This window comes from Echinops telfairi, unplaced genomic scaffold, assembly GCF_000313985.2.
Source record: "Echinops telfairi isolate 266 unplaced genomic scaffold, ASM31398v2 ScPeMD7_7468;HRSCAF=8506_0, whole genome shotgun sequence".
NCBI lineage: Eukaryota > Metazoa > Chordata > Mammalia > Afrosoricida > Tenrecidae > Echinops > Echinops telfairi.
Window position 1 is genome coordinate 46,522,698 of NW_022111369.1, and position 20,041 is coordinate 46,542,738.

Genomic DNA, 20,041 nt, shown 5'->3' on the forward strand with positions numbered 1-20,041 from the left:
GCCCTGGCCCCAAAGTCTACCTTCAGCATTCCCTGGGGACCTTGCAGCTCCATTTCCTTGCTGTTCCACTGCACCCTCCCTCCCCCAGTGTTTTGCCTCCATGTGATGGGATCAGATCAGGTGCAATTCCCACACTGTGCCTCCAGTGCTGTCCCCAGCAGGGCCATGGGTCAGTGAGGGGCGTCGTGTCTCACCGGTTTTTATCTGAGCAAGAAACCTGGTCTCTTCCATGATTTTTAGTTTGGGTCCGTATTTTTCTCCTAATCTATCCAAGACCTTATCATGTGATCTTCAACAAAATTATTGGTAATGGTAGCTGGACACCATCTTCTGGCTGTAGGAGTGTGAAGAGCGGTGTCTGCATGGTCTGTTAGTTCAGTGGGTGAGTTTTCACTATGTGACTTTTGATATTCTTCACACTTGCTTTCTCTGGATGGGGAGAGACCAATTGTTACACCTTAGATGGCTGATCATGAGCATTGAAGACCCCGGTTGTGACTCACCTACGTAGGATGTAGAGCATTGTCTTTTGAACTATGTTATGCTCATTGAACTTGGTGTTCCTGTGAGAAAATCAACTTTTCTAAAAAGTTAGCAAACACAGTAGATGACCACATATATTCTATGCCATGACTCTGAGTAGATATAAAACATGCTATCTTCTTTAATGAATTGTCACATACCTTGTTTGGTTAATAATCCTCCCTGCACCCCTTCTGAAGGCACTAAGCCTTTCTTATGTGCTAAATTCTAAGTGTTTTTTTTTTTCTTTCCAAACATTGACTCAGTTGATCTTCAAAGGAATCCTGCGAGGTAGCTTTTATTGTTATCTTCCAATCATAAATATAGAAACTGAGGCACAGAAAGATTAATGATCATTGCTAAGATCACATGACAGAATGGCTGGAAGTCAACCGTGGACAGAATGACTATTAGAAAAATGCTCGGTGATATATGTTCAATAAGCTCAAGAAATAGTAGCTTTAAAAATTCTGATTGTTTCTGTCCTAGTTGAATGGTTCAAATGTACTTGTGTTAAAACTCAAACACAGCAAAATGTTCACACATCTGAATAGTTTTGATGTACTAGCAGTAAAACTCTCTCTTGTGCGTTGAAACAGCTTTTACAGCTTTTTAAAGTGTTCAACTTTAAAAGGAATTATAACAGCCATTAAAAAGCTTGGCAAATATCACCTAAACCAAATGATGCAGAGCAACATGATCAGTGTGATGCCCGGTGGGTCTCACACGCCTCCTGATGGGATGTGGTGGGAGGAGCACCTTCCTGGAATTCTTTCCAAAAATCCAGAGCTTCCCTTTAGTCATGAGAAGAAGACCCTGCAAACCCACAGTGAGGACTATTAAATATCTGAGCCGTGCTCCTTAAAATTGTTAAGGTCATGACAAATGTGGACTGATGAGAAACTTTCGTCATCCATAGGAGCCCTGACAACTAGACACCAGCTGGTTTCTTGAACTGAGTACTGGAACAGAAGGAGGACCTTAGTGGGAAAACCACCGAAATCCAAATAGAGCCTAATGTTTAGTTTAAAGTAATGAATGTTTAGTTAAAAGTACTGAATGTTTAGTTAATAGTAATGCATAAATTCTGGTTTCTTAGTTGGGATGAGGGTGGAAATGGTATTATTTTTCCAAATTTTGTACATTTAAAATGATTCAAAATTAAAGGCCATTTGAAAAAATAATGTTATCCTAATGAATCAATTTCCATCTCAGCAAAACTCAATTTGACAAACATGCATGATTTATTTGTAGTTTCCTAACGAAAGTATTTTCTTTCTTAAAGTAGATCAGTTCTCCATTGCCTCAGTTTAAACACTTACTCATGTTTCAACGTCCTTGTTTTGTCTTCAGCATTAATCATGGTGTCAAAATCTCTGTCTCTCTCTTGTTGACTTTGTCTCCCTCTCTCTCACATACATATACATATACACACATACACATACTATATACATAAATATGTAGTAACTGAAGAGAAGCAGAAAGAATCTGCTACAATGATCTCCAGATCTAACCAAAAATTGACATAAATGAGAGTCCTCAGGAAAAGCAGACATCCAATTTACTATAGCAACAGCAAAAAGGATGAAACATACCAGGAAACTGCTCCGTATTTATAGATTATGTAGAACCTCACTCTTGGGAACTACTTAATCAAAAGCGCTTGATTTTGAAAAAAAAATTTTTTAAATTGTTTTATATCCCCCATTCCTTAATATGCGGTCATGAAATGCTTTCACATCCATGGAAGAAAACCCCATTCATCAACATTCTTAAGTATTTTTAAATACTGGAATGCTATAGCTAGCCTCTTACAATAAACAAATCCACCCTCTTATTTTAACAAGTATATCCAAGTCAATTATGTTTGCACGAGTTGAATGTCTGGTTTTTACTCCCAGTCTTTAAATTCATTCAAGCAATGATGTTTTTTTAAATCATTTTATTGGGGGCTCATACAATTCTTATTACAATCCATCCATCCATCCATTGTGTCCAACACATTTGTACATTTGTTGCCATCATCATTCTCAAAACATTTGCTTTCTACTTGAGCCCTCAATATCAGCTTCTCATTTTGCCCCTCCCTCCATGCTCCCCCCTCCTCCATGAACCCTTGAAAATTTATAAATTATTATTATTTTGACATATCTTACACTGTTCGATGTCTCCCTTCACTCACTATTCTGTTGTCCACCCCCAGGGAGGAGGTTATATGTAGATCCTTGTAATCGGTTCCCCCTTTCTACCTCACCTTCCCTGCACTCTCCAGGCATCGCAATAACTTTTAAGGAAATGTAAATTTTTATTGCATTGAAACTTTGGTGGCTAGATACCAGTATGGACTCTATAATCATTATGGACACTTTAAGAATTGGTGTTTGTATTGCATGCCTATGGTGCCCCAGCTCACATCTCCTAGGCCCATCCTGCTGCTCATCATTGTGGCAATAGCCAGCTGCACAAAGTTATGCCCTCAGAGTCCCTCACCTCAGCCATACCAGGTGGCTTTCCCTTCCTGCCTTAATGCTTTCCTGTACCTGCCATGGAAAAGCCTTTAGGAACTAATGAAAACACACACACACACACACCCCATCCATGCTTTGGAGCCCCTTGTTGTTAATGTACTTGGCTGCTAACCAGAAGATTTCCAGTTCAAATCCACCCAGAGATACGTCAGAAGAAAGGCCTGGTGATCTAGCTTGAAAAAGCAGCCCATGTAAATTCTATGGAGTATAGTTTTGCTCAGATTTGCTCTGATACACATGAGATTACTGAGTCAGAATCCATTGAAAGACAACTGATAAATAGAGGTAGGCTACCAGGTTTGGGGCTGATAATTCTGAAGCACAGATACCATGAATTCTTAAAGGGTCCCTAACAGAAATGAGCCCCTGTTGTCCACATTTGTTTTTTCTCCTTGGGCTTTCCCTGGTCTCTAGTCTTGCACATTGGGAACACCTGCCCAAATCACCCAATGCACTGCAGGCCCATGACTCAGGCTCCACTTTTCATGAAACCTAGGCTGAGAACCAACACCTCCATTGAGGAAACAGAAGGAAAGGGCGGGGTAGCTTTTCTCAACCACAGCCTGCTTTGAGAACTTTGCTCTATCACCCCTGCTATGCCTCTTTCCCTCAGAGTGTCCCTTTTGATGTAATGATGCTGCCTCTCTTGGGAAAAGAATGCAGATGTTTGAACTAGGATCAGAGTCTGAGATCCATTTCTCCGGGTAGTCTGAGGGTGTTAGTCTGCCAGGATCAGAGCTCTGTCTATAGCGTTGCCGTGAGTCAAAACTGACTTGACCACACATAACAGCAACAATAGCAATATGTGTAAGGCTCAACAATGGGTTCAACCGATGTAAAGGTGTAAAAGGTGTTTCAGAGTTGGAACTGAGTTAGATTCCTGGCTAATGTACCTCAAATGTGGCCACCATCTGTGTGTCTGTGGATACTTGTATACCACTATGATACTGAGTAGATGTCAGAAAGATTTCAAACTCTCATGAACCAGCAAGAAAGACCTAGAAATCTACTTCCCCAGATCAGCGACTGAAAAAAAATCTATGGATCATAATAGTCTGTTGTGTTTGAAGTTGTCATGAGTTAGGATCTTCACGTGTCGGGGCTGACTTGACAGCAGTTTAAAATCCAACTTCCGAGAGAAAGTCTACCTCTAACTTCTGACCATCTGATTTATGTCCTTCTGGAATACAGATCACTTATTTTCTTTTTTTCTGGAATGATAATCTAATGATAAGAGCAGTTACAAACATTTAAACTGTTTCACTCAGCACATTGTTTATTACCATTAGATGACATCAAACAGGCTCCAGAATAGAATTCTTCCACTGGAGTTTCAAGATTGTGATATTTTGGAACCAGAGCACCGAGCCTGTCTTCTGAAGAGCCACTGGCTGTGTTTGAACTGCCAATTTCCAACTGTTTCAACTGTGACATCCAATATATGTGACTTTAACAATTTCTGACAACTAATTATGGTTTTTATAAAAATGTCTTTATAATTTGCTTTGCATGCCATTTTCTTAAGATTGCTTCCTGAACCTTTTGGAAGTTGTACTTGTTAAATAAATTGTCTCATGATTATCACATAATGTAATGAGAAGAAATGCAGACTATTCCTCAAATTGCAAAAGAATAAGCAAATGAAAAAAATCTCTTAGACATGACCATACAGAACTGTACTTTGAAGATGAAAATATCATGATGACTGTTATTGTAGAAGCAAAATTTAGGGAGTTGAAAATGAATCGAATGAAAATAGCATGCACATCATATAGCTATGCATTTCAATTATTATGATTCAGCATAAATATTTGATTTTAAGCATATTAGCTGTAGTATTTTCCACCATTCTTTATCTCTCAAATTTGGGGCCAATTTTATTTTTAACTTTTTCCTTTATAAGCTCTGTTCATACATACTCAGGTTATGTTGGTGGTAGAAGATGCTGGATGAACTGTTTTCAAAGGGATTGCTTGGCTGATGTGTGACAGAGATTGTTTTCTGGTCAATGTTTTCTGAAATTGAGGTTATTAAAGAAATATGATATGGAATTATATGCAGGTTACTTTATGGTATAAAGCTGGAGAAAATATGACTTGGGTATTTGTATTTCATTTATATGGTCTCATGGCAGCTTAGGAAGTGTCTTGTTCTACTCTATCGCATATGATCACTATGAGCCTGAATTGATTTGATGGCACACATCAACAGAGGCCAAGATTATATGTGGACTATGAATATATACAATGAAATAAGGTTTAATGGGCACATATTTTAGCATTTGTGATAGGAGAATGTGCATAGACAGATGAATATAACCCTTGGTCGATTCCCTAATACTTACCAATGTGCCCCTAACTCAAAAATCCCTATAAAGCACTGAGGAGGGAAATGGATGAGTGTGTTAACATCTGTGGTTACTCGGTGAAATTTCTGAGTCTAATACAATCAGGAGTTAGGAAAACAGTGTCATTATTTACTCAAGCAAGTGTATGTTGGCTGGATGGCTTTTCCACAGTCCTAAACCGCCCCATTAGAACTAACTGCATTGCTATTCATTTACACATATAGCTATTATGGAAAACACATATTCTATCAGATATTTTTTTCTGGAGGCATTAATGGTACCAGGAAACAGAATGACCATTGATCCCTGACCAATGAAGGTAAACAGATTGAAAAAACAAAAAATCATCAACATGGAATTGATGAAGGTATGTATGCCTTCCTCTTTCTTTACTCTTTAAAAGGTCCTATTTTCATCACTAGAATTACTATGTAAAGTATACTAGGTAAAGAATGCTGTCTCTCCACCACTGTTGATACGCGATAATTCTCCCCACTCTGCTGGATCATTTCTCTGCTGTCAAGTTTCACTACTGTTTACCACAAGGTTGGATCAGGTACAATCTCCATGCTGTGCTTTCCTCAGTGAGGAAATCAACAATTGGCAGAGCTACGTACTTGGTTTGTTTCTTCTCTTTGTTCTCTTTAGATAAACAGTGAGTCTTGGTTCCCCCATAACCAACGTTCTGTATAGTTTATCATCTTATGCATATGCTGGATGATATGAATTGTGGTTTTGTTGTTTGATTTCCTTTCTGCTGTTACCCTGAGTGGGAATGCAGTTTGGGTCTATTCTGCCAACCATTTTTCTTAACCAGCTACTTGTGCTCAAACATTGGGTTGCAGCCCCTGGGAGGTGGGGAGCAGGAAGGGAGTTGTGTTGCAGTCAAAAATGGGAAAATTGGGGGGAATTCTGGCTTCTTGGCCTTCACGGGTTGCTTGTCATCTGAAGGATTGTGGCCACAGCTGTTTGAAAACAATGTGTGCTCTGGGGATTAAGCACAGGAAAGGAAAGATAAGTGGGGTTTATTTATTAGGCTCCAGTTCTGAGTCAGAAACCATGCTGCAGTCTATCAGTAGTGTGATTAACCTCTCAATAGAGTCATTGCTTTCATTTTGTGACTCTAGATCCCATGGAGTTAGAGCTAAGATATTCCCCGAGGCTGTCTTCTCAAAAGACCACTGGGCTAAAGCCAGCACCTATAGGAATAAGGATTAGCGTCACCAGGGAAGAAGAATTAAGAATAAAAACTCTAAGTCCACCAAAATGTGAACTTTTTTTCTCTTTAGAGCCCACTCTGTCCATTCAGTTTACACTCATGCCCAGGAAGTAGAATGAGCTGTGGATGTAACTATCAAGAGTCATCAACTGTAAAGGACAGAGAACCTCAACAATCGATGTCCTGTCATTTGGTAGGATTTTTCACCTCAAAAACTACACTTCACCTCCTCCTCTGAGCCTCCAAATCCCGGGCAGGGGTAGGCTTGCACATTCAGAGTGAAGGCAGATTACAGATAAGGTGCACTAATGGTCCAGCTGGCTCAATTTACCCAACGATTTTGCTGTTGTTGTTTGTTGCCCTTAGGGGGGTGTATGGTGACCTAATGGAAAACAGAAAGAAACATCGCCACTTCTGGTGACATGCTCACAAGTGACCCTGGGGAGAATTTCTGTCATTTTCACTGACCCTCCATTTGGTGAATATGATGCCTCTTTCTAGCCATTGATCTTTCCTGATGATGTGTACAACGGAAGCAAGATTAAGTCTCACCATCCTTGCCTCTGAGAAGCACTTTGGTTACTGTGCTAGCTAGAATATGGACTCCAACATGGAATGTCAAAACCTAACTCTTTAATAAAGAAAGGCTGAACTCATCATTGATCACTATATTGAGTTATGACCAACATTAAAATCAAAAGAAGAGGTGGAGTGGACTGAGATACTATAAGATAAGCTAGAAAACAAATTATTTGAACACATCCTCTGTAAGTATTGTTTTGTGAACTTGCTTAATGTGTGCAAATGTAAAATACAAATACAGTGTATCTATACATGTTTAACACATATATGTATACCTGCACGATGATCAAATGAGTTTGGTGTTCTTTCTCTGACCAATAAAAAACTTTAACCCAAGGACTGAATTTGGATTTGTACCACGGACACAAAAGTATTCTCCCAACTAGTTTCAAAGAAATCAAGTAATTACTAAATATTTTCTTTCTGATAGTTGTATATAAATTAGATTTTTATTGAAAAGTAGCAGTTTACCTCTAATCCTAAAAAACAACTGATGTTTTGAAAATGGAAAAGAACATGTTGATATGGTCTACTTTTGTATCTTGTATTGCTTATTTTTTCTGTATTTCCTGCTTCCTATAACGAACATTCCTATAGTGATTAAAAAATGTTATTGGGGGCTTGTAAAACTCTTATCATTTTTAATGGATTTTTTTAACTCTCAATGTTGTACACACTGAAGAGGAAACTGGTTTCACCACGAATCTCTAGAAGGAGAAAGAGCAAAGGTAACAAAATGCAGCACAATCTCGCAGAGGAAAATATCCTGTGGTGGCTTTGTTATGTCCATAAAGGCTTCACTACTCAGTTCACTTCCTAGTTTGTGGGCATTTTCTGCTGACAGCCCCCACCCCACCTGCCTTTTTTTTTAACGTTTATTCTGCCTATGATAACTCAGGAGTGTGCTCAGTATCACGAGACCCGGCACTTGGAGTCCTTTCTGACTTCTTAAGACGACCCTGTAAGGCAGAGTGGAACTGACCCCGGGAGGTTCTGAGGCTGTGAATTTTTACAGGAGTCCATGGCCCTATCTTCTCTCCTCTCAGGATAATTAGACCAAGGTCATTCTCAAGTGAACATTAACAAGACACCAATATAGGTGGCTTTGTAAAATAAGTTGTGACCCTCTGGGTTTTACCAACTAAGTTTGTTGTTTGAGGCAGCAGCAAAAGCTAAATAAAAACAAACAAACAAACCCCAAACACATATCTTAACACCTACACTCCATTCTTCCCTAAATTCCATTTTATGAGAGAAGTTTCTATTCTAGTCACTCTGTTGAATGTCTTCCTTGGTGCTGTGAGCAGTATCGAGAGCAATCAGACTAGTCGATCGTTTCTGAGCTATATGTCACTCTGGGTAGAGCTGCGCGAATGGCAGGGGCTGACGGTGATGCGCTGAAGCACAGCCAGGGCCGTGAGGAGGGCATTGGCCAGTCGGCGTTCTGTTCTCTTACATGTAGGCTTGCTGTGAGTCGGAATACACTCAATGGCACCTAACAATAGAAACAACCTTTTTTTTTTAAAGTGCACTCTCTATATGAGGAACTATGCGAAGTGTTTTCCCATATATTATCTCATTTTTATACTATTCCATTCTTGACAACTCGTCAAAACTGTAGGTGTGTCTGAGTCGATATGTACTCTATGGTTGTAACCTTTGGAAAGCAGTCCCCCAGGACTTTTCTGCAACCCACCTCCGGGTGGGCTTAAACTGCTGCCCTTTTAGTTAAAGGTTGAGCTCTTAACCGTTCACCACCCAGTTTTGCCCATCATCGCATTTAGTGCCCACAAGATCCCTGAGGCACATGTTAAATTCTCATTTCACGAACGAGTAAACTAAGGCTCAGAAAGAGAGGTTCATGGGATGCCATGCTACAGAGATTAGACCTTGGAGGCTTCAGTCAGTGAAGTCATTTGCATCTGCTTTAAAAAAGATCATTCGAATGACCCTGCGTGAGGTGGGCTGACGGAGCAAACCAAGCAGGCAGGATTAACTGCAAATTGCACATATGTATCCACTAACATATGATGCTTAGAAAACTAGTCTTTATGAAACAAAGCCTCCCTTCAAAATGTGTTTTTCATATGATTCTGGGGATTTTCCTTACATGCAACTGTGACTATTAGCATTCTCTCGTTGTTCTAGTATTAAGAAATAGCTTTGACCATACCACAATTTGAGCTATTTTATTTATTCAGCATTTGAAGGGTAATATGAACATCAAAAGATTGTGACACAGATTGCGAGTGAAGGGGGGGAGGGCTCTGTAGCAAACACAAATCTCAACAGCTAAGTTGGCAGCTATTTCTCCGACAAAAGTTTCTTGATTATTTTCTTGTACTTGGCAGCATGGTGGTCCAGGCAAATCTTCACCCCGCTCTTCAGCGTGGCTCTGCCAGCGAAAGAAAAGCATGGCCTTCAGGCTGCTTGAAGAGGGCACTACACCCAGGGAGGTCTGGACAGAAAGGACAGAGGGTGGCCACCCAAGAGGCAGCGCGAATACTCACATCATTTGCGCCACGGGGCAATGGGGTCCTGCGCGGATCACTTCCAGGCTGTTGATGTACTTGGGATGGACGACAATGTGGGTCTTCGCACACATACACCGCACGTCCAAGTCTTCTCCTACAGGTTCAGCTATAGGGTCGGGGAGCAGGGATGACGGAAGACAGGTCACTCCAGCAATGATTTATCAACAGTCCCTTAGGGATTTTTAATGTTTTTCAGCCTTTGGACTTCATTTCCTTGTCTACAAAGCCTACCTTCCTCAGAAAGAAATTATCTTGACCATGTGCACATGATAAAGTGCCTGCCAAGTAGAGTTCATTACTGGTTAATGACTTGCCAGCCCCGGGAATTCCCAGAGCCTTTCCCTACCATTCCCGGCCATCTCCCCCTTCTTTCGCTCGTACCTCCGGTGCTGGTGCTGGCAAAGGCCACCAGAGCTGGCAGCAGCAGGAGTCCTAGCAGGAGCAGCCCTGGGCCGGGCTGAGCGTGCCACGTGCCAGAGATCCTTGAGTAGCCCATGCTGCGGTGCTTTCAGCGGGATCGGAGTGCTTGGGGGAAGTCAAGGCCTGGGCTCTGCAGGCTAGTGGCTGCCGGCCTAATTTATCCCTGCTATGCGTCCAGTCCGGAAGCCTGGGTGGATGCTTGTGGTGCAAAATTATAGACACTTTTGAAACAGCTGGGCTCTGCACAGCTAAGATTAAAAAAAAAAAAGTCTGGCATTCTGCTGCATTGTCTGGGAGCTGGTGGCAGGATCCTAGGCCCAGCCTTTGCACACACGCATGTACTTTAGGAAGAAGAAACTGCACTTGAACTAAGGTGTGTATGTTTTCTTTGTGAGGTATAATAGTAATGTTCTCTGCAGTCACCATGCTGCCTATTAACACCGAATGTACTTTCAGAACTTAGACATTTTCTCTTGGCTTTAAGCCCCACCTGCCTGTATAAACTCCTGCCTTTTCATGGTTGATCACTATTGAGTTAAATTTGTGTGTGGAAGTGGGGATCGCGGTGGGAGGGGGCTTGCCCAGAATGTGCTGTTTTAATTCCTTTGTGTAACCAAACAGTGAATTTGGTCTTTAGAGGCTGAGCCCCTTTCCAATCTCCCCTGTGCCCTGGCCCTTAATGCATTTACTTGGTTCTTCCAACCCGCATCCAATGCGGGATCTATCCTCCTCCTTTGTCCTCTCACTTTTAGTAGAATCACAAAAGCAACATTGGCATGCATGATTTTCCTTAAAAAGTAGTCCATCTTGCACACTTTTGGATAAGAGGCCAGGAGAGAGCTCAAGGGTGGTTTGCAGGCCACTGCGCTCAGGGCAGACTGTGTCCCCGGCCAGTGCCCAGAGTGGGTGAGACGGGCTGCGTTGTGAGTGGGCACAGTGATGGCCTCTGAAGGAGGCCACATGGGATTTGGGAGCACACGTGAGTGTGGACTGCTGTGCCCAATGTGGCTGGGTCATGTGCACAACAGAACCCAGGACAGGGATGGTGGAAAGATCACCCTGGAGCATCTCCCCTTTCCTGACAAAGAAGGCAGGTGCTTTTCAATCAGGCAAAGCACATCCTCGCTCCAACTCTGTGTCATATACTGATGGACGCTGGCACAAGGCTCGGCTCAGGACTTGCTCCCGTGAATCTTCCCTGATGTCCTAATCCTCAGCAGGGTCGAACTTCTGCAAGGGTATGCTAACTATTCCCTGGGTCTGCATTTCCCCCCTCTCATCAGCTAAGCTAAGTCCCCGTCATATTCCTGGTATCAGCTGAAATATCACTTCCTCAAAAGGACCTTCCCTGACAATGAAATCTAACAATGTAGATCTGTTATACACTGGATATCTGGTAACGCCTGCTGCTTTCCCTGTTTCTCGTACATAATACATACGTACACACACGTTGCCGTTAGGTGTCATGGAACTGGCACGTGCAGTGGAATGAAGCATCACTTGCACCTGTGCTGTCCTCACATTGGTGGACATGGTTGCCCTCCTAGTGGCAGCCCCTGTTTCCATCCATATCTTTGTGGACTTCCTCTTTTTTGCTGATCCTCCGCTTTACCAAACATGATCTTCTTCCGCAGGGTCTGTCTCTCTGGATGCTATGTCCAACGTCCATAACATAAAGGTTCGTCATCTCTTCTTTGTGTGTTTTTCTGGCAGCCTGAGGCATTTTCAATATTCTTTGCCAACACACACACACACACACACACACACACACACACACGCACAAAGGTTATAACGCAAGCACATACATATTCATTTATATATGCTTTAAAGGGTTTATAGCTATTTCTCTCGTAAAGTAGAAAACTATGAAATTAGAGGTTATAACAATTGCTTATTCCTCTGCTAAAACACAGTACAAAGTAGCTACCTAGTGGAAAATAATAAATGTTGAAAATGATGACGATGAAGGTCTGACTGCTAACGTGTTTTTTTCTTCATGTGATTGGAGCAGGGCTCTATGTAAGCACACGAAACATACATGTATGTTTGTAATGGCTTTTTGACCAGTCTCTCCTCATAGACAGTGGCCTCTTCAAGGGCCACTCTCTGTGACAGGGCTTGACCATCTACCATCCAGCACAAGGACTCGAGCAGAGCTGTCATGCCTGGATTCGCAGCAGATGGCCAGGGGAGGAGGAAGAGGCCTGGCTATAACGGCAGCATCCTGGGTTGGTAAAACTTTAATCCTAGTTTCAATATTTGCAGAGGAAAGGAATCTGGGGTGTACCTGGTGGCACTTAAACCGGCCGTTCTCTGTTTCTAAATATAATAGGTCCATATGTGCACAGAAAAATGAAAGCCACCTGCCTCTCAGAAGGCCTAAGTGTATTAAAAACAGTACGTTATGCCTCAGGGGCTGGCCATGTAACATTTCAGACGGGAACCACTGGAGATAGAAAGGAGGTGTATGGTGCCTGAACTACTTTGAATCCTTAGAGGAAAAAGTGATGGAAATGATTTCAATCTATATTTATTGCTTGGCCATGTTGTATATGTATTGCTGGAGTTAGAATTATTACACACATCACAGCAAATGGCATGCAGGTTATATCTGACCTCCTCTGGCCGGGAGGCAGAGGTCCGGCATTGCTCTTCAGCTATTCTGACGTCAGCCATTCCTCCCACAGCATTCAACTTCTATGCTGAGCTCAGTAACTTATCGTAATGGCCACGCAGATATCACAGACAAAGCTCACAGTGTGAAGTAGCTTAGGGAAGCTGATAGGTCACAAGTCAGTATCACTAACAAGCGGTAAGGGTGCGGTCATTGGTACACAGCAACACCTTTCCTCAGCTGGCAGCCACGTCTCTCTCCAGCTGCCAGCCTCTCACCAAATGATGGCCTCTTTCTCCAAGGACCAGGAAGCCCACCTGTTACTCTGTCTCATAGTTCCATGGTCTAGGTTCTGCCTCACGATTTCCTCACTTAGGCCTCTGGTTTCAGCCTAGCTCATTTGCTCTGTCGATTAGTATCTATGCCAGAGTCTCTGGTCCCATTTGTCTTGGCCTTCACCACTTTAAACAAAAATTTTACATATATATATATAGTACTTTTATTGGAGGATCTTTGAGGTAGTTAGTTTATTGTGCCAACCTGACCGATAAACACATGTGGGGTTAATTGAAGGGCGGAGGGATAAATGGCTCAGTGAGCCTCGCCTTTTGAGTTCTTGGGTCTCTTGCTTTCTGATGGTCGGACCAGGGTGCAGCTGCCTTAGCCAGTTCCCTGCTTCAGCCAGCAAGGCTCACTTCCTGCAAGACATTCCTGAGGAGAAGCCACATGGACCTACCCTGATGCAGCCCTGCGTGCTGGAGAAGCCGCGTGGAGACCCCTGCCAGCACTGAGATGCTTACACATTCACTGACTCAGCTTTCCACCTGCAGTCGGCATCATTGTGTGTGTTTTGTGAGATGGAGGAGGACTTTGTGGACTGGTGTTGGACATATGGGTTAATATTGGACTTGTGGGTTTGGGCAGCACTGGGTTGGGATGTTGTTTTCTTGCACACTTATCCTTTATATAAAACTCCCTCTTATACATGAGTTTCTGTGGATTTGTTTCTCTAAAGTGCCCAGACTAACACACTCTTAAATCTCTTATCACAATTCATACATCCATCCATTGTGTCAAGCACATTTGTACATATGTTGCCATCATCATTTTCAAAACATTTTCTTTCTAATTGAGCCCTTGGTATCAGCTTCTCAATTTTCACCCATACTCTCCCACCTTCCTTCCCTCATGCACCCTTGATAAGTTATAGATTATTATTAGTTTCATATCTTACTCCATCCTCTGTCACCCTTCACCCATATTTCTATTGTTCGTCCCTCTTGGAGGGGGTTATATGTTGATCCTTTTGATCAAATCCCCCTGCCCCCCTGCTACCTGGAAAGGCTGGCATTTCCCACCAGCCACTCCACGGGAGAAAGAGTTCAAGATGTAAAGATTTAAAGTGTCAGACACCTTGGACTGATATCACAGTGAGCGTCTTCGTGTGAAGGGTTTCGTTTGAAGACACGGTCTTTGGGACAAGCCAGGAGGGTATAGCCTTCTCGGTTCCTCCACTGCTGGCATCTTTGAGTCTCAGAACAAAACACCACACCCCGAGAGACTTGGTGTTATTAATTCTACAAAACCACCCAAACTCACTGTCATCTAGTTGATCCTACCTCACAGCAGCCCTACCCAAAGTCATCTAAGATAGTAAAATGCTGGAAGACAGAGCAGAACTTCTGTGCCCTGAGAGAGCCTCATCTATCTCCCCAGCGCTGCTGTCCATTTGAACTGCCAGCTTCAGAGATAGCTGCCCAGTGCTTACCCACACCACCCTCAGCACTCTTTTGTTAGCATGGTTGAAAAGATACAATTCTTGGCTAACCACATTCCTTCTTCAGGAAGTCAGTTGACCTCAGAACAAACCTCCATCCCCACTGGGGCCCCATGCTTCTTAGCTGGATTAAAAAGATACAATTAAACAAGGAGCCTGGAAATATAGAATAATTGGGCTCATTCTGCTTAGTCATAGATCGTTCCTGGATCTGGAATGTCCTGAAGGCTTCCTTTTGCTTTGTCTCCTCATCTATGATAAGCTCCCCACATCGCACCAGTAACGTCACAGTCCACCTAAGTGGAAGGAGAACTGTAGTAGATAGGTCCCCATCGTGCCCCTTGCCAACAACCAGGTGGACAGTTTTTGGGAAGGCTTCTTTGTAGCCATTGAGACAATTTCTAGAAGTTGGGGGAATTGTGAGTCTTCCTTTGAGTCTCCTATTCACGGCACAAGAATGGGTGGGTCTGGAAGAGTTACCACTTCCACTGGACAGCTTTGAAGCCAGTGGGACTGTTTGCCTGTTGTATGAAGTCCTCTTCTTGTGGTACATAATAAAATAGCAACTTTCTATATGCTCAGGTTATGATCAGAAGGAGATGAGTCTATGGGGAAATCCATGTCGGCTATTGCACCTTGTCTCTAGTGGACATCGATCTAAAGATAGGGGATGACCTGTGAGTACCATGCAATTCTGGTGTGGTACATCTTAGATGTGACACTACCCAACAGCGTCTGATGTAGCTGATGCATCCCCACTAGTGTTTGTTGATGGGCTATTGTGTGACATGCAATATACTGAGCCTTCAAACTTATTAACTCATTGACCTCCACATCAACTCTGTGAGGTAGAAAGCATGATCACCACCATTATAGAGACCAAGTAACCAAGCACAGAGAAATCAAACAATCGTCTCAAAAGTTACCCAACTGGTAAGCAGTACAGACTTCTTCCTCAGTTATTCTGGCCCCATAAGGCATGCTCATATCCCAACCACAACTATTCTGTAAGAAGTATTTAATTAATGAATGCAAAATACTCAATATGTCTAGCATATGTTAAAATTTAACCTACTTATTTATTTACACTTTTATTGGCATATAATTCACATATCATACAATTCAATAGTTCAATCATATTAGGAGGAGTTGGACAATCATCACCCCAATCCATTTGAGAACATTTTCCTCTTTCTCGTCCTCATTGTTACTAGCTCCTGATCTCCCCCAAAGCACCTCTGGCATGACCAAGAAACCATTACTCCAATCACTAACTCCATAGCTTCACCTGTGTTGGATTGCATACACAGAAAAACATACCCCCAAAAAACAAATCAAAAAACCCCACAGCAATAGCAAAGCAAAACAGTGGAAAACCTCAATCAAAATGAAAGCAGAAAATATTGAAAAACAAAACAAAACTAGAGCAAATTTAAAATGAGTCAAAAGTGAGCTCAAATAGCAAAGTGTTAAATTTTAACCTAACTGCACCTGCCACGATCAACGTTCCAATGTAGTCTGTAGTCCGCATGAAGGGATTCACCAGAAGCTCGATCCACGTGTGTTTTCCCTTCCATCAGCCCCCCCTTTTTTAACTGAAGTAACTTTACAATGAGTCAAAAGGGAGATTAAATGATAAGATATTACATTTAAAACTAACTACAGTTGCCATAATGGACTTTAGTGTTCTCTGTCTGATACCAAGGCTATTCACAGCCCTCAGTATGGTCAGTGAGCTTAATCCTCCAAGTGGATTTCTGACTTCCATGCCATAATAGTCACATGTTGGGCTCCTAACCACAAGGTTAGCAATTCAAAACCACCAGCCACTCCTCAATAAAAATAGAAGGCTTTCTACTCTCATAAAGAGCAATAGTCTCTGAAACCCACAGCAGCAGTACTACCCTGTCCTACAGGGTAAACTATAGGTATGGGTTAAGTCACAATCAATGTGTTGACAGTGTGTTTGTTTGTTTAAACTATCGTCCGTTGCCTTCAGCAAACCGGGTGTTCACAATTTAAGCTCTAATACCATTCCCTCCTTCAGATTTTGATTTTATGCTTTATAGTCCTTGGACCAAGACTTAGCAAACATTTTAAATGAACCAATTTTAAATATCATTACATACGTTTGTAAGTAGTGAAGACCAAGAAGTAGTGAATTTTGTTGACTATATATATATACAGTGAACCCTCGTTGATCGTGGTTAATCGGTTCTAGACCCTACCGTGATAAATGAAATTCCGCGAAGTAGGATTCCTTATTTGCAAATCAAATATTTTCATAGTTAGAGCATAGAGGACATTAAAAAACACCCTTTAGTCACCATTACACTCGTATTACCCAATTTATTAAACAAAAAAGGGAAAATACAGTAAAACATTTTGGACGTTACAATTATCATTTATTATTTATTATATTATTTATGGCATCAAGCGTGTACAGTATGAGCCAATCAGTGGCAGTAATGACAAAGCATGCGCTGTTACGCAAAAACTGCGATAGAGTGAAGCCGCGGAAGTCGAAGCACGAAGTGGCAAGGGTTCATTGTATTGTGAAATACTGGAGTAAATTTTTTTAAAAAGGAAAATTTAAGGATTTTTCCCTAGCAGTCTTTTGAGAAAATTAATATTATGTGATAGGTTTTTAAAAGCAACAAACCAAACCCCTTGTTATGGAGTCAATTTTGGTAGCAACCCTACATGGGGCTTCTGAGACTGCCAATCCTTTGGGGAGCAGAGAGTCTCAATTTTCTCCCTCCAAGTAGCCAATGGCTTAGAAACCCAACCTTGGCCTATGCTCACCTCACAATAAATCCAAAACCAAGCCCGCTGCCATTGAGTGGCTGCTGATGCTATAGGACAGGTATAACTGCTTTTGTGAGTTTCTGAGACTGTAAGTGGCAATCAAGGGATATGTTAATAAAGCAATAGCAACTTACTAGTTTATATTAATACTTGTATAAGAATCACGTGGGTAGAAATCTTAGGGGTTAAGAAATGAAGAGAATGTCTTATGATTAAAAAGTAAAAGTAAAGTCAATTTAATAAGGTACTTTGTGTAAAGATGTTTCTAATACTAAACGGGTAGCCATTAAATAAATGAACATACATATAAAATGCCAGTGTGACTTTTATCCTCAAATAGAATCTATTGTCTTCATTTTTCCCTTTTGTAGAAAATATTGGCGTGTTAAATAAAGCATATCAATATCTTTTATTATATTTTCTTTAGTATTATTATATATTTTAAGGAAATAATCACAACTTAAAAGATTTACAGTCTACAATTTTATTTGGGGGCTAAAATAAACATAAGAAACCCTTTCAGAGAATACTCTTGGAAAAGACGTGCTAGAACTAGCTGCGGCAGTCTAAGACCTTTCTAAAGATAGGAACACACCGAGGCCATTGACCAACTACTCTTTGCAGGGTATTGTGTGACTCCTAACATCATTCAGCACTATGAGATATGGTTTAAAATTAGAGATCTCTGTGGTATAGAGTAAGATAAGTTGACTTTCAAATGTATTTGGGGAGAAATTTTCAAATAAAGAAATGCAAAGCACGCATTTCGCTAGGACCGTATGTCATATCTTAGAAACAAAGGCTCTGCGTAGTTTCATTCTTCTCTAAGGCGTCTTTTAACCTGTCTTCTAAAGGTGGAATGTCCGTTTTGAGACAAAGACATAGCTGAAGCTTAATATTCTGGAAATATGTATCCTGGATATAGGGAAACTTTAGAAATGCAACACTTTATAAACCCAATCCTTCTGGGGGATAAAAGGTTTCGGTTAAAAAAAAAAAAGGAATAAAGAAAATGTAAAGAGACGATTAAGCAGCTGGTCCAGCATCTTCCAAAATTTTCTGCACTATTTTCAGGATTCTAGGATCTTCTGGGTTCAGGCAGATTTTCCTTCCATCCTTCAATATGGCTCTACAAGGAGAAAAGAATGATCCTTGAGTTTCACAGCCTGACCATCAGAAACAATGGGACGATTGAAGCTTGTGTGAGTGGAGAGGAATGTCTGAGGATGAAGGTAGTGGGCTTCCATAAGGAGCCAATAGGACAGAAGTAAAAACTTACATCACTTCAACTTTGTGGCAATGGGGTCCGCTCCGGATCACCTGCAAATTCTTGATATAACTGGGTTGAATTCCAGATATGGTCTTTACACACGTGCAGCGCAGTTCAATATTTAATGAATCTTCTTCATTGCTAACTGGGGGGGGGGGTAGAGATTGGGATTCGATTAGTGGTCATGAATATTTTAGGCACTTTTAGATTTGGCTTCCTCAGTTCCTTTACTTGCAAATTAAACATAAATATAATGTTGTCAGGAGAGACCAATCCCTAGAGAAGGACATCATGCGCGGTTCCGCAGTGGGAAGACTCCCGACAAGATGGAATGACACAGCGGCTGCAACAGTAGAGTCAAACATAAGAATAATTGTGAGAATGGTCCTGGACCCAGCAGTGTTCTCTGTGTTTTACAAGGGGTCTCCACGAGTCAGAACTGACTCAATGGTACCTAACAAATAGCAACAAGAGGCCATTGTGAGCATGAGCTGGCACATCCTCAGTAAGCGGAGAAGAAGGTCTGCTACACGTTCAGCGACTCCCTCCCTCCAAAGCTCTCTTACTTTGTCGGCTGGCGCAGGGAATTAGTGCAGTCAGGAGCAGGGCCAGCAGCAGAGACACCTGTAGGGTTCCAAATGGGTTGACACCGGTACAAGAAGAGGCAGTGTTGTGTCTGAGGCTCATGGTGAAGACTTCACTAGTTGACTCCCAGAGCCAGGGAGAGTGAATTAATGCTGAGAAGTCATCAACTTAGTAACTCTTCAGGCTTTTATATACACTTCCTCAAGGCTAGGGAGGAGGAAAGGCAAGGAGAGGAAGAGATGAGGCTATTTAATGATACATGAGGGTGGCTGAATCGTGTCCAACCTAGATAAACACCAGGCACATTGGAATTCCTGTTGCATTTTTTTGGCTCCCTTTATACTCCCATCATTCCTTTCTTAAGACCCATCTCTCTTACATGTATGTAGATGCCATCTGTGTACTCCAAAAAGCAGTACACAGTATCTGTCTTTTTCTTTTATTTAATGTGACCCAAACATGAACCAAGTCATCTGGAAGGATGATGTGGAAGACTAGGAGAAACGATGAGCCAGACTCAGATGGACCCTGTCAACTTCTCGTCCTATTACAGTTATCATACAAATCTTGGGCAGAACCATGTAAAACTTCCCCTTTGCTTTTTTACATCTTTAACATTTCATAAAGAATTTGCAAAATATTATATGTGCAATGGGGTTTTTCACCCAAATATCAAATATTTAATTTCCTTTTGCCCATGTTTATGGTTATGCTTAGATAAGTCCTTAAGTAATGTATTGCTGTTTTCAATGCACTCATTATTTTTCTCCATCCAATTTTCTGATAATTTAGACAGTAATGGTAGAAAATGTTCAAGTAAGATGATTTTCCACCT

At 41.6% G+C, this 20,041-nt stretch overlaps 2 protein-coding genes across 2 annotated transcripts; both read right to left on the reverse strand.

Annotated features, from left to right (window-relative positions):
• Positions 1-9,371: 9,371 nt before the first annotated feature.
• LOC101647415 (platelet factor 4) lies at positions 9,372-10,258 on the reverse strand. Its single transcript, XM_004703373.2, has 3 exons — positions 10,114-10,258; positions 9,709-9,838; positions 9,372-9,593 (listed from the first exon to the last, which is right to left on the reverse strand). The coding sequence occupies exons 1-3, from the start codon at positions 10,226-10,228 to the stop codon at positions 9,503-9,505; spliced, it is 336 nt and encodes a 111-aa protein (XP_004703430.1). The 5' UTR covers positions 10,229-10,258; the 3' UTR covers positions 9,372-9,502.
• An 8,024-nt stretch (positions 10,259-18,282) lies between these two features.
• LOC101647092 (pro-platelet basic protein) lies at positions 18,283-19,308 on the reverse strand. The gene is made up of 3 exons (XM_004703372.2): positions 19,188-19,308; positions 18,631-18,766; positions 18,283-18,480 (listed from the first exon to the last, which is right to left on the reverse strand). The coding sequence occupies exons 1-3, from the start codon at positions 19,306-19,308 to the stop codon at positions 18,378-18,380; spliced, it is 360 nt and encodes a 119-aa protein (XP_004703429.1). The 3' UTR covers positions 18,283-18,377.
• Positions 19,309-20,041: the final 733 nt, after the last annotated feature.

Bases quoted from the DNA above. Each gene is read 5' to 3' on its own strand.
- LOC101647415 (XM_004703373.2), bottom strand. From the start codon at position 10,228: ATGGGCTACTCAAGGATCTCTGGCACGTGGCACGCTCAGCCCGGCCCA. The intron at 9,839-10,113 runs GTACGAGCGAAA...CCGACCCTATAG, and splicing joins TGCCAGCACCAGCACCGGAG to CTGAACCTGTAGGAGAAGAC. The intron at 9,594-9,708 runs GTGAGTATTCGC...TTTCGCTGGCAG, and splicing joins TGCCCCGTGGCGCAAATGAT to AGCCACGCTGAAGAGCGGGG.
- LOC101647092 (XM_004703372.2), bottom strand. From the start codon at position 19,308: ATGAGCCTCAGACACAACACTGCCTCTTCTTGTACCGGTGTCAACCCA. The intron at 18,767-19,187 runs GTAAGAGAGCTT...CCCCCCCCCCAG, and splicing joins TCCCTGCGCCAGCCGACAAA to TTAGCAATGAAGAAGATTCA. The intron at 18,481-18,630 runs GTAAGTTTTTAC...TTCTCCTTGTAG, and splicing joins TGCCACAAAGTTGAAGTGAT to AGCCATATTGAAGGATGGAA.